General features: G+C 50.1%; 1 protein-coding gene across 4 annotated transcripts in view; it reads left to right on the plus strand.

Moving 5' to 3' along the window:
* Positions 1–13,479, plus strand: part of LOC115080591 (cdc42-interacting protein 4-like) — a 44,839-nt gene that overhangs the window by 20,716 nt on the left and 10,644 nt on the right. For 3 of the 4 annotated variants that reach the window (XR_003853603.1, XM_029584846.1, XM_029584845.1), the window contains exons 3-11: positions 2,723–2,779; positions 5,036–5,183; positions 6,425–6,487; positions 6,619–6,723; positions 9,002–9,130; positions 9,220–9,366; positions 10,822–11,025; positions 12,443–12,604; positions 12,737–12,846. Coding sequence is in view for 3 of the 4 variants with exons in the window: in XM_029584846.1 (XP_029440706.1) it covers positions 2,723–2,779; positions 5,036–5,183; positions 6,425–6,487; positions 6,619–6,723; positions 9,002–9,130; positions 9,220–9,366; positions 10,822–11,025; positions 12,443–12,604; positions 12,737–12,846 (1,125 nt within the window). In the remaining variant the exon portion in view is untranslated. The remainder of the gene's footprint in view (positions 1–2,722; positions 2,780–5,035; positions 5,184–6,424; positions 6,488–6,618; positions 6,724–9,001; positions 9,131–9,219; positions 9,367–10,821; positions 11,026–12,442; positions 12,605–12,736; positions 12,847–13,479) is intronic. The other variant, XM_029584847.1, reaches the window with a different exon arrangement.

Here is a 13,479-nt window from a genome sequence, read left to right on the forward strand (position 1 = left end):
CACGATGTTAGGTTCCAAATTAGGAGCTACCACTCAAGAAAGAGATCTAGGCGTCATAGTGGATAATACTTTAAAATCGTCGGCTCAGTGTGCTGCAGCGGTCAAAAAAGCAAACAGAATGTTAGGAATTATTAGGAAGGGAATGGTTAATAAAACGGAAAATTTCATAATGCCTCTGTCTCACTCCATGGTGACACCGCACCTTGAATACTGTGTACAATTCTGGTCGCCGCATCTCAAAAAAGATATAGTTGCGATGGAGAAGGTACAGAGAAGGGCAACCAAAATGATAAAGGGGATGGAATAGCTCCCCTATGAGGAAAGGCTGAAGAGGTTAGGGCTGTTCAGCTTGAAGCAGAGATGGCTGAGGGGGCATATGATAGAGGTCTTTAAGATCATGAGAGGTCTTGAACGAGTAGAGGTGACTCGGTTATTTACACTTTCGAATAATAGAAGGACTAGGGGGCATTCCATGAAGTTAGCAAGTAGCACATTTAAGACTAATCGGAGAAAATTCTTTTTCACTCAACGCACAATAAAGCTCTGGAATTTGTTGCCAGAGGATGTGGTTAGTGCAGTTAGTGTAGCTGGGTTCAAAAAAGGTTTGGATAATTTCTTGGAGGAGTAGTCCATTAACGTCTATTAATCAAATTTACTTAGGGAATAGCCACTGCTATTAATTGCATCAGTAGCGTGGGATCTTCTTAGTGTTTGGGTAATTGCCAGGTTCTTGTGGCCTGGTTTGGCCTCTGTTGGAAACAGGATGCTGGGCTTGATGGACCCTTGGTCTAACCCAGCATGGCATGTTCTTATGTTCTTATGCTTTGTGTATCGGTGTGATGCCTGCATGGGGCTCTGATGAAGATCTTCTCTTCAGCTGTCTGTGCTGTATTCATGCTTTACGTGTGTGATTCCTGCATGGGACTCTGATGAAGATTTTCTCTTCAGTTGTTTGTGCTGTATTCATGCTTTATGTGCCTTGGTGGGATGTGCCATTAAGCTGTGGAGGATCTGTGCATTAATAAGTGAAAGAGACTTGGGAGTTGCTCCTCATGTGGAAACAAGGAGATGGTGCGTCCTAGCTGTTTATCATCTCAAAGTATCTGCTATCCTCCTGGATTTTAGATTGTTTGTTTTATTATTGGAGTAGGACCCCTCTCTGTCTTGTCTTAATTTTTTCTTGTAATTTATGGGATGTTCCCGATCAGGGGTCGGCCTCCGTTGACTCGTCTACGGGTCTTTGAAGAGTTTTTAGATTTTCTTGTCAGAGCAGTGGATTGGGGCGTCCGTGGAAGCGAGGCAGGATGTGGGGTAAGGAAGACCTGCCTGTGCTACGTCTCCTAACGAGCAGATGAATTGCTGCAGAGGAAGAATGGTTTCACCTTACCTGGTTTGAGCTCCCGCTTATATTAAGAGCCTTGGAAGTTTTTCCAGCCTTCCTGCTTACGGTTTCCTCTTTTGGTCCAATTAATATTTTTCCCCGTGGTCCCTGGGAGTCAGCACGCCAGACCTTTGGAAGAGGGAAGCTTTCCCCCAGAAAGATACAGAGGAGTTACAGTTTCCACCTAAAGAAAGGGCTGCCAGTGGAGTCCATTGTTAGAGGAAACAAAGAAGATACAAAGTAAAGGTAACAAGAACTTTGTTGCTATTGGGGAAGGGAAGGTTACAGAAGGCGGTGAGAAGTGGAAAGAAATCAGGAGAACACAGGGGAGGCTGAAGGACCTTCAGGTGCTGCACACCAAGTTTAAGTGCTCAGAGAGGATTAAATCTGGGACTTGTGCCCTGCAAGAAAAAAGAAACGTTGGTGGGGAAGTGAAGGAAGATGAAACTAACTTGATCCTGAGGAACTGCGTGCAAGGAGGAATTTGGTGTAAACGCTGAGCTTCCATGGAGTCGCCTGCTGTCTATCTGTCTGTCTGCTGTCTATCTGTCTATCTGCTGACTTATTATTTATTGCTGCTAATCAGTCGAATGGGAGAAGTGTAAATATTACTCAGTCATCCATCAGTAAAGGAGTTGGAAAGCGCCAGTCCTCAGATGCTGAGATTGTATAATTATTGATGCTGAGAACTAAGGACAGAAACTGGGATTCATGACGAAACAGCTCATCCCCACATATGCGACCTTGTGGCCTCAGGTTAAAGTTATCCGGTAGGGGGAAGGTGTGCAGAAAGTGTCCGTCTCTGATTTCCTTTCTGTGTGTTCCTGGGTGCCAAATACAGGATCCATCCCTCCCAGGGGTTACACTTGCAAGGGAATCGGACAAAAATCTGCTTTTCAGCTGCCCGTGCTGTATTCATCATTTACATATCAGTATGGACCCCTGCATGAGGCTCTGAGGAAGATCTGCTCTTCAGTTATTTGTGCTGTATTCATCATTTACATATCAGTATGACCCTTGCATGAGGCTCTGAGGAAGATCTGCTCTTCAGTTGTTTGTGCTGTATTCATGCTTTACATGTATCAGTGTGACCCCTACATGGGACTATGCTGAGAATCTGCTTTTCACCTATCTGTGCTGTATTCATGATTTACTTGTACCTGTATGGAGCAGAGCAGTATCCAAGTTATTTACATTTTTATTGGTTACAGAAGTTAGACAGGGAGAATCTTACAGGAATAAAAGTAATCCCTGCCTGATTTATTGAGTCCTATTCATCCTGAATTATTGAGTCCTGTTATTACTACTTCTGCTTCCATGCTTTCTTTTCTTTATTTCCAGGAATTTAGTGAAAAAATATCTTCCAAAGCGGAACAGCAGAGAAGACCCAGAATTCAAGTAAGGAAACTGATTTTTCCATTTCCCCTCGTCTTTCGTGTCACTGGGAGATCCTAGGAGGAGGGATATGTGGAGAGAGTAGGGAAGGGGTGTAATATAATGATTTTTAGTTTCTCCTCCTTCTCTTGTGTCACTGGGAGATCCTAGGAGGAGGGATATGTGGAGAGAGTGGGAAGGGGTGTAATATAATGATTTTTATTTTTTCCTGCCTCTCTTGTGTCACTGGGAGATCCTAGGAGGAGGGATATGTGGAGAGAGTAGGGAAGGGGTGTAATATAATGATTTTTAGTTTCTCCTCCCTCCCTCTCTGTCACTGGGAGATCCTAGGAGGAGGGATATGTGGAGAGAGTAGGGAAGGGGTGTAATATAATTTTTAGTTTCTCCTCCCTCTCTCGTGTCACTGGGAGATTTCTAGGAGGAGGGATATGTGGAGAGAGTAGGGAAGGGGTGGAATATAATTTTTAGTTTCTCCTCCCTCTCTCGTGTCACTGGGAGATCCTAGGAGGAGGGATATGTGGAGAGAGTAGGGAAGGGGTGTAATATAATGATTTTTAGTTTATTCTCCCTCTCTCGTGTCACTGGGAGATCCTAGGAGGAGGGATATGAGAGAGTAGGGAAGGGGTGTAATATAATGATTTTTGTTTCTCCTCCCTCTCTCGTGTCACTGGGAGATCCTAGGAGGACGGATATGTGGAGAGAGTAGGGAAGGGGGTGTAATATAATGATTTTTGTTTCTCCTCCCTCTCTTGTGTCACTGGGGGATCCTAGGAGGTAGGGATATGTGGAGAGAGTAGGGAAGGGGTGTAATATAATTTTTAGTTTCTCTCCCTCTCTCGTGTCACTGGGAGATTTCTAGGAGGAGGGATATGTGGAGAGAGTAGGGAAGGGGTGGAATATAATTTTTAGTTTCTCCTCCCTCTCTCGTGTCACTGGGAGATCCTAGGAGGAGGGATATGTGGAGAGAGTAGGGAAGGGGTGTAATATAATGATTTTTAGTTTATTCTCCCTCTCTCGTGTCACTGGGAGATCCTAGGAGGAGGGATATGAGGAGAGAGTAGGGAAGGGGTGTAATATAATGATTTTTGTTTCTCCTCCCTCTCTCGTGTCACTGGGAGATCCTAGGAGGATGGATATGTGGAGAGAGTAGGGAAGGGGGTGTAATATAATGATTTTTGTTTCTCCTCCCTCTCTTGTGTCACTGGGGGATCCTAGGAGGTAGGGATATGAGGAGAGAGTAGGGAAGGGGTGTAATATAATGATTTTTCCATTTCCCCATATCTTTCGTGTCACTGGGACATTCTAGGAGGAGGGATTTATTTTATTTATTTATTTATTTAAAGACTTTTCTATACCGTCGTTTAGTAGTGCACCATCACAACGGTTTACATTTAGGCACGAAATAGGTTTGATAGTTTTCTAAGTTACCCAAGTGGTGCCAGTATTTTACGGTTACATTGTTCAAAAATATACTCTAATTGAATAGTGGGTTGGAGATGCTATTTACGATTGCCGTGCTAATCGTATATGTGCATACTGTATTTAAATTAATATTTAATTATGAGTAAAATAAAAAATAATAAAAATATAAAGACAAGCAACTCTGCTTTTATAGGTGATTTTCAGCAGAATGTATTTGTTTCTTCAGTGACCTTACTGTGGAATGCTTTTTTGAAGAGCCAATATGTGGATATGTGGAGAGAGTAGGGAAGGGGTGTAATATAATGATTTTTAGTTTCTCCTCCCTCTCTCGTGTCACTGGGAGAATCTAGGAGGAGGGATATGAGGAGAGAGTAGGGAAGGGGTGTAAGATAATGATTTTTAGTTTCTCCTCCCTCTCTCGTGTCACTGGGAGAATCTAGGAGGAGGGATATGAGGAGAGAGTAGGGAAGGGGTGTAATATAATGATTTTTAGTTTCTCCTCCCTCTCTCATGTCACTGGGAGATCCTAGGAGGAGTCAGATGTGGAGAGAGTAGGGAAGGGGTGTAAGATAATGATTTTTAGTTTCTCCTCCCTCTTTCGTGTCACTGGGAGATTCTAGGAGGAGGGATATGAGGAGAGAGTAGGGAAGGGGTGTAATATAATTTTTAGTTTCTCCTCCCTCTCTCGTGTCACTGGGAGATTCTAGGAGGAGGGATATGAGGAGAGAGTAGGGAAGGGGTGTAATGTAGACATTTTTAGAGGCTGTTGGTTAATGACTTTATGGTCTCGTAACTTTTACACTCCTGTGACTGTTCTCTCTCTTCCCCTCCTCTTAGGTACTCCCAGTATCACTCTTTCCAGCAGGTGATTAAGGAGCTGAGTGACTTTGCAGGGCAGAGGGAAGTGGTGGCTGAGACCCTGATGCTTACGATCTGTGTGGAACTCGTAAAGTATTCACAGGAGATAAAGCATGAGAGGAAAACGGTAAATAGGGTCTTTCCATGTGTGAGGGGAGCAGGGTTTTATTTTGGAGGGACTGGCTTGAGGCGGTGGGGTTAGGGTGCAGCTGTCCATGGTCCTGGGCTCTCTCTTTTTTTTTTTTTTTTTCCATGGCTTTCTCTGTCATTGGAGCTGGGCTATGGTCTGAGGGGTCGATGTAATAAAAGCTTCGCTCAGCTGAGTGTAGTGTGTAACACGCAATTGGATGAGCGTTTTGGACACGAGTCCACAATCCCTTATACTATAAGGGGTATAGCGCATCGGAAATGCGTGACCAACCCCCCCCCCCCCAAAAAAAAACCCCTAATAGTCCTCACTTGCAAATGCCTGTAGATCTGTGCGCTCAGAAATTAACGCCAGCCCAGGGCAGGAGTTAATTTCTGAGCAGCCCAAAAAAGTGTACAGAAAAGCAGAAAATACTGCCTTTTCTGGATATCCTCTGCCTTAATATCCTTTTCCTAACCCATGGCTGGGCACAGGCTGAGCATCCGTTTTCCTAACCCGCTGACAGCCTCCTCTCCTGGGTTGCCCAGGAGGTGCTAGGAGCGAGCAATTGTCCCTACCGCCTCCTTTTAGCACAACCCCGCGTGCCCAGGAGAGGTGGCTGGGCGTGCGTCAGGAAAGCGTTTTGCGCGTGACTGTACTGTATCGGCCCGTTAGTGTGAAAACATTTCTCCCCTACTTGTTAGTGTCCCCCGTGTAAACGTCATGGTAATTACAGCAGTAGGTAATGCACGGAGGTGGACTGGCCTACCCCGTGCTTTCCACGGTTACCGCAAGTCCATGGACAGAAGCAGGAGTTGCACTGATGGGGCCTTTCTTCAGGGTTTCTGAGAAGAAATCACATTTGTATGTGCACAGAGCATTTTTTAAAACACATTTTCGGGTTAGTGCTTCAGACTCCGGATGCGTTAGCGAGCATTAGCTTCCTGCATCAGAGGTATAATGGACTGAGCGCAGCCCCTGAGTGAGCCGCACGTATTCACTATGGGGAGTGCATCCTGCTGCTTCTCCTTCTTAGCGGCAGGGATATCGATGGAAAGGTGCCGGCCGCTTCCTCCTCATCCCTCAGACTCCGGCCTGTCTCGCACTAGCCGGGATTGGAACCTGGTTATTCTTTCTCACCTTTTCTCCCACCCCGGAGATGCTTTGCAGGTGGTGACACCTGCTACGTATGTGAGAGGATTTCTCCCCTCGTTTATCAGCTTTTCTGTTTAATTCCCCAGTATCTGCAGGAGGGAAGGAGAGCGCAGCAGCAGCTGGAAGGCAGTCTGAAGCAGCTGGAAAGTGTAAGTCAAAGCCTCTAACCCGTCCCACCCCAAATGCTGAAGGAGGGAAAGACTGCGATCCCGGAATGAGAATGGAGCAGCAGAAATCTTCCAGCAGTGAACGAGTGACAAACGAACAATTTCTTTTGCAGAGTAAAAGGAAGTTTGAGCGTGATTGCAGGGAGGCAGAGAAAGCTGCACTGACAGCCGAGAAACTGGATCAGGATATCAATGCAACGAAAGCAGATGTGGAAAAGGCAAGTAGCGCCCTCCGTGAAGGTGTCACAGGCTGCACGCCAGTCGCATGATGACGTGTGTATGTGCTGCCAGGGCAATAAGATGGTAAGATGGTCCTCGGCACCCATGCTGTGTTCAGGGTGGCAGAGATGGGCTTTCCTAGTTATTTCATTAATTTATTAGATATATTTTCCATATTAACAACGTGTGTGTGTGTGTGTGTGGATGCTCGTGCCTCTGCAAAGTGTGTGTGTTTGGGAGAGTCTGAGTGTGTGTGTGTGTGGATGCTCATGCATCTGTGAGTGTGTGTTTTGGGGAGCCTGTATGTGTGTGTGGATGCTCTTGCCTCTGTGTGTGTTTGGGAGAGTCTGTATGTGTGTGTGGATGCTCGTTCCTCTGCGAGTGTGTGATTTAGGGAGCCTGTATGTGTGTGTGGATGCTCTTGCCTCTGTGTGTGTTTGGGAGAGTCTGTATGTGTGTGTGGATGCTCTTGCCTCTGTGTGTGTTTGGGAGAGTCTGTATGTGTGTGCGGATGCTCGTGCCTCTGTGTGTTTGGGAGCGTCTGTATGTGTGTGTGGATGCTCGTGCCTCTGTGTGTGTTTGGGAGAGTCTGTATGTGTGTGCGGATGCTCGTGCCTCTGTGTGTTTGGGAGCGTCTGTATGTGTGTGCGGATGCTCATGCATCTGTGAGTGTGTGTTTTGGGGAGCCTGTATGTGTGTGTGGATGCTCTTGCCTCTGTGTGTGTTTGGGAGAGTCTGTATGTGTGTGTGGATGCTCGTTCCTCTGCGAGTGTGTGATTTAGGGAGCCTGTATGTGTGTGTGGATGCTCTTGCCTCTGTGTGTGTTTGGGAGAGTCTGTATGTGTGTGTGGATGCTCTTGCCTCTGTGTGTGTTTGGGAGAGTCTGTATGTGTGTGTGGATGCTCTTGCCTCTGTGTGTGTTTGGGAGAGTCTGTATGTGTGTGCGGATGCTCTTGCCTCTGTGTGTGTTTGGGAGAGTCTGTATGTGTGTGCGGATGCTCTTGCCTCTGTGTGTGTTTGGGAGAGTCTGTATGTGTGTGCGGATGCTCTTGCCTCTGTGTGTGTTTGGGAGAGTCTGTATGTGTGTGCGGATGCTCTTGCCTCTGTGTGTGTTTGGGAGAGTCTGTATGTGTGTGCGGATGCTCGTGCCTCTGTGTGTTTGGGAGCGTCTGTATGTGTGTGCGGATGCTCGTGCCTCTGTGTGTTTGGGAGCGTCTGTATGTGTGTGCGGATGCTCGTGCTTCTGTGTGTGAGTGTGTGTGGGAGAGTCTATGTGTGTGTGGATGCTCGTGCCTCTGTGTGTTTGGGAGCGTCTGTATGTGTGTGCGGATGCTCGTGCTTCTGTGTGTGCGTGTGTGTGGGAGAGTCTATGTGTGTGTGGATGCTCGTGCCTCTGTGTGTGAGTGTGTTTGGGAGAGTCTGTATGTGTGTGTGTGGATGCTCGTGCCTCTGTGTATGAGTGTGTTTGGGAGAGTCTGTATGTGTGTGTGTGGATGCTCGTGCCTCTGTGAGTGTGTGTTTTGGGGAGCCTGTTGTCTCTGCACAGTACAGCTTCCCAACAGAATGACTGACCGATCAACCAGCTGACCAACACAAACCTTTTATGTTTATAGATTTAGCACAGGGCATCGAGGAGTTAGCTCAAGGTGAGATACGTTCTGCTCCTCAAGGTATTTCCCTGTCCACAGAGGGCTCTCACAATCTGTTGGTACCTGAGGCATTTTCCAGGAAAAATCAGGTGTGAATTCTGGGTGTCTCTTTATGCACTGACTGTGTACACTTTCAGCTCCCCTGGGGGAGGAGGTCTGCACATTTTGTCACGGCCTATGAGGAAAGGAGTCTCCAGTGATGGTGGAAGTGAATCTCTGCTTGTACCTGTCTCTGATTCAGTGGTCTGCAGGTGTGACTGACTGAAGTGCTACCTTCTGTGTAGGGATCTCTAGCACTGCAGCTTGATCTATTTGTTTTCCCCTGGGAGATGTATTTGGGTTCTAGGGCCGGTGTGGTGATTGCAGTGCTGCCTTTTTGGTGGTAGGTTTGTTGACGTGAGAGTCCTGGCAGTTAGTGCTGAGTGATTCAGGTGATGCCGGCAGGTGAATATTCTTGGTTTGACTGGTGAGCAGGAAGGGGATGTGTCGTCGTTCTGCTCTGCTCCTGTGGACGTGGATTGTCTGTTTACAGAACTGGAGGTGCAGGATTTCTGTTGGGGTCTGTCCCATCCTCTCTCTCTCTCCTCTACCTCCTCTCTTGCTAAATGATTTTCCTCTTGTCCTGCAGGCCAAGCAGCAGGCAAACCTGCGCAGTCACATGGCTGAGGAGAGCAAGAATGATTACGCCTCCTGCCTGCAGAAGTTCAACCAGGATCAGAGCCAGTTCTACTTTACCCAAATGCCCCAGATCTACCGGGTGAGGACAGGGACTCTGCAACCACCCCCCACCGCTCTGGCACGGTCACAGGCCTTGCGATGTAATCAGACTTTCTCTGTCTCTCTCAGAAACTGCAGGAAATGGACGAGCGCAGAACAGCAAAGCTGAAGGAGGGCTACAGCCTGTTTTCCGATGCAGAGCGGCAAGTCCTGCCCATCATAGGGAAATGTCTGGATGGAATGAAGCTGGCGGCAGATTCTGTGAACGAGAAGCACGTAGGTAGAAACGGACGTCCTCGCCCGAAAATGCTCCTCTTCCTTAGGAAGATCGTTGCAGAGAATTTACAAAACAGAAAAGGTGCCTCCTGATGCTGGGATGCTAGAGTGGCCCCCAGTGCTGGGATGGGGGGCTGGCCCCTGATGCAGCGATGGGGGGAGGCAGAGCGTCATTGCTGGGATTGTGGGAGGGGGTTTAACAGGAATGGCCCTCCCCTGGTGCTGGGATTGTAGGAGGGGAGAGGGATGGCCCCCCTGGTGCTGGGATTGTAGGTGGGAGAGAGGGATGGCCCCCCTGGTGCTGGGATTGTAGGGGGGAGAGGGATGGCCCCCCTGGTGCTGGGATTGTAGGGGGGAGAGGGATGGCCCCCCTGGTGCTGGGATTGTAGGAGGGGAGAGGGATGGCCCCCCTGGTGCTGGGATTGTAGGAGGGGAGAGGGATGGCCCCCCTGGTGCTGGGATTGTAGGGGGGAGAGGGATGGCCCCCCCTGGTGCTGGGATTGTAGGGGGGGAGAGGGATGGCCCCCCCTGGTGCTGGGATTGTAGGGGGGGAGAGGGATGGCCCCCCTGGTGCTGGGATTGTAGGGGGGGAGAGGGATGCCCCCCCTGGTGCTGGGATTGTAGGGGGGGAGAGGGATGCCCCCCCTGGTGCTGGGATTGTAGGGGGGAGAGGGATGGCCCCCTGGTGCTGGGATTGTAGGGGGGAGAGGGATGGCCCCCCTGGTGCTGGGATTGGGGGGAGGTGAAGCCCTGGTGCTGGGATTGTAGGGGGGAGAGGGATGGCCCCCCTGGTGCTGGGATTGTAGGGGGGAGAGGGATGGCCCTCCCCTGGTGCTGGGATTGTAGGGGGGAGAGGGATGGCCCTCCCCTGGTGCTGGGATTGTAGGGGGGAGAGGGATGGCCCCCCTGGTGCTGGGATTGTAGGAGGGGAGAGGGATGGCCCTCCCCTGGTGCTGGGATTGCAGGGGGGAGAGGGATGGCCCTCCCCTGGTGCTGGGATTGTAGGGGGGAGAGGGATGGCCCCCCTGTTGCTGGGATTGTAGGGGGAGAGGGATGGCCCCCCTGTTGCTGGGATAGTAGGGGGGAGAGGGATGGCCCCCCTGTGCTGGGATAGTAGGGGGGAGAGGGATGGCCCCCCTGGTGCTGGGATTGTAGGGGGGAGAGGGATGGCCCCCTGGTGCTGGGATTGTAGGGGGGAGAGGGATGGCCCCCCTGGTGCTGGGATTGTGGAGTAGGGGAGCGGCCCTAGGTGCTGGGATTGTGGAGAAAGGGGGTGACCCTCAGTGCTGGGATTGTGGGGTGGGGAAGGGTTGGTCCCTGGTGCTAGGATGCTTTCTCTGGGATGGTGATGTCTTGTGTGCATGCTGTCTGCGCTGTGCTATCCTGACCTGGGTAGAGGGGTAGAGCGTGTTATGGGTCATGGATATTGATTTTGCTTTCTTGTGGTGTCCTCAGGACTCTCAGCTCCTGATAGAGATGCACAAGTCTGGCTTTGAGAGACCTGGAGACGTAGAATTTGAAGATTTCAGCGAGACCATGAACCGCACATCCTCCGACAGTAGCTTAGGGACTCCAAAAGGAACCCTAGATACCCGGGGAGACAACAGACAGCTTGCAAAGAGCAAAGGCAAGCGCTGGCCATTCCTCAAGAAGTATAAAGTGAGTGAGTGGCGTTTTCTCACAGCCCTGAACCCCCCTGCCAGGAGCACAGGACCCGATTCATCCCTCCACCCTTCCACAAAAAATGACAGGAGTTGGGTGGTGCCTTATAGAAGAACCAATGTATTGAACTATGAGCTTTTCAGGAAAGCATCTATAAGGCACCACTCACCTCGAGTCATTTTTTGCTACACCAGGCTGGCCCTCTGAAGATTTCTCACCCCCTTTCACAGACACTTCTGAACCTGCTGTGATTTAGGAGCTGTGCTGGGTGCTTTCCTGAGCTTGTGTGATAGCCCAGGTGATTCGGGGGGGGGGGGCGGTCTTGGCAGATGGTTACTGTTGAGGGGCCTGGTGGGACTTGGACATCCCGAGGCAGGAGTCTGGAAGCACTGAGTATTGATAGTGGAGTTGACCCTAGATGTTTCCTGATGAGTTGGTTTGGAACTATATTTGGAGCTAAGAACCTGTAGGTCATTTCATGAAGAAGTGAGAAAGGGGTGTTGGTAGTAATGTCTGGCTTCTTGGCCTGTGGTAGCTGGAAGAGCATGAAAATGGTGCATGTAATGAGCTATTAGCTTCGTTTAGACACCCCATGCCTTGCAAACCTTGACAAGCAGACGCAGACCCCTCCGCTGACACCTCTCCACACATGTGCTTCATGCTCCCTTCTACCCTCCTTGCCTTTTTTCCACTTTTCCTATGCTGCTCTCCACACCTTCCACATTCACCTCCAAGCCCTGATCCTTCCACCCCCTGTCATCCACTGCTGCCTTCTCCAGGCTCTGTGCCTCTGCCCCTACTGCCTCTGAACCCTGTTCCTTCCCTGTTTTTCTTGATAATGTTGTTGTTTTGGATCTGTTGTGTGTGGGGTGTAGACAGGTACGGTGGAGGGAAAGGTCTCCTGTTGCGCTGGGGAGATTGAGTAGGGTCTCTCCTTGGTCTCTTGGAGGAGGGCCTCTCCTTGGAGGGTCTTTCCTTGAACTCTTGGAGGTCTCCTTGATCTCCTTGGGGTCTTGGAGGAGGGCCTCTTCTTGGTGTCTTGGAGGAGAGTCTCTTGGTGTCTTGGAGGAGGGTCTTTCCTTGATCTCTTGGAGGTCTCCTTGATCTCCTTGGGGTCTTGGAGGAGGGCCTCTTCTTGGTGTCTTGGAGGAGGGTCTTTCCTTGATCTCTTGGAGGTCTCTTTGGTGTCTTGGAGGAGGGCCTCTTCTTGGTGTCTTGGAGGGAGGGTCTTTCCTTGATCTCTTGGAGGAGGACTTCTCCTTGGTATTGTCAGGGGAAGGGGTGGGAGTTTCTCTTTTTTGTCTCTCCTTGGTGGCGTCTCTGGGAGGTGGTATCTGTATTTGTGTTTTATACTTTTTCCCCAACTGAGTTTTTCTTTCTCTCTCTTCTTGTCTTTGTTTTCCTTACACCTTAGCTTCCTCCCCCTCCTCTTTCACTGCTAAATTCTTATCCTTCCTCTGCTGCTAATGGACCCCCATCCCCCAGGTTCAGCCGGGACCCCCTGTCTTACTGTCTGAATGAGATCAATAAGACCATGAAGCCCCGAATCTCTTCCTTCCGCACGCTGAAGAGGGGGGTAAGTTGCATTTCCTGCTCTCTGTGCTCTTCTGGAGATTGTGCGGTGCTTGCTCATACATGTAACACACATGCATAGGTGAGGATGGCATGCGGAGCAATCAGAAACATGTCTGCATGTCTCTCACTACAGAATATCGTCACAGAGGATTTCAGCCATCTCCCACCCGAGCAGAGGAGAAAGAAACTGCAGCAAAAGATCGAAGAGAAAAAACGAGATTTACAGAAAGAAACAGATCAAAGGTAAAGTCCATGGAGAATCTGAGGCCCACTCATCCTGTGCTCCCACAGACCCTGCTCCTCAGCCTCATCTCCCCCATCTCTCACTCATCCTGTGCTCCCACAGACCCTGCTCCTCAGCCTCATCTCCCCCTTCCACTCATCCTGTGCTCCCACAGACCCTGCTCCTCAGCCTCATCTCCCCCTTCCACTCATCCTGTGCTCCCACAGACCCTGCTCCAGAGCCTCATCTCCCCCCACTCATCCTGTGCTCCCACAGACCCTGCTCCTCAGCCTCATCTCCCCTTCCTCACTCATCCTGTGCTCCCACAGACCCTGCTCCTCAGCCTCATCTCCCCCTCCCTCACTCATCCTGTGCTCCCACAGACCCTGCTCCTCAGCCTCATCTCCCCCTCCCTCACTCATCCTGTGCTCCCACAGACCCTGCTCCTCAGCCTCATCTCCCCCTCCCTCACTCATCCTGTGCTCCCACAGACCCTGCTCCTCAGCCTCCCTCATTCATCTCTGCTCCCACAGACCCTGCTCCAGACCTCATCTCCCCCCCCCTCACCATGTCACCCTCTTTCCGCCTCCGCAGGGTGCTTGCTCCTGCAGTACTCTCTGAGCTCAGGCACACACCTACCTTGCTCCAGAGAT

Source organism: Rhinatrema bivittatum, chromosome 19 (assembly GCF_901001135.1).
Source record: "Rhinatrema bivittatum chromosome 19, aRhiBiv1.1, whole genome shotgun sequence".
Taxonomy (NCBI): domain Eukaryota; kingdom Metazoa; phylum Chordata; class Amphibia; order Gymnophiona; family Rhinatrematidae; genus Rhinatrema; species Rhinatrema bivittatum.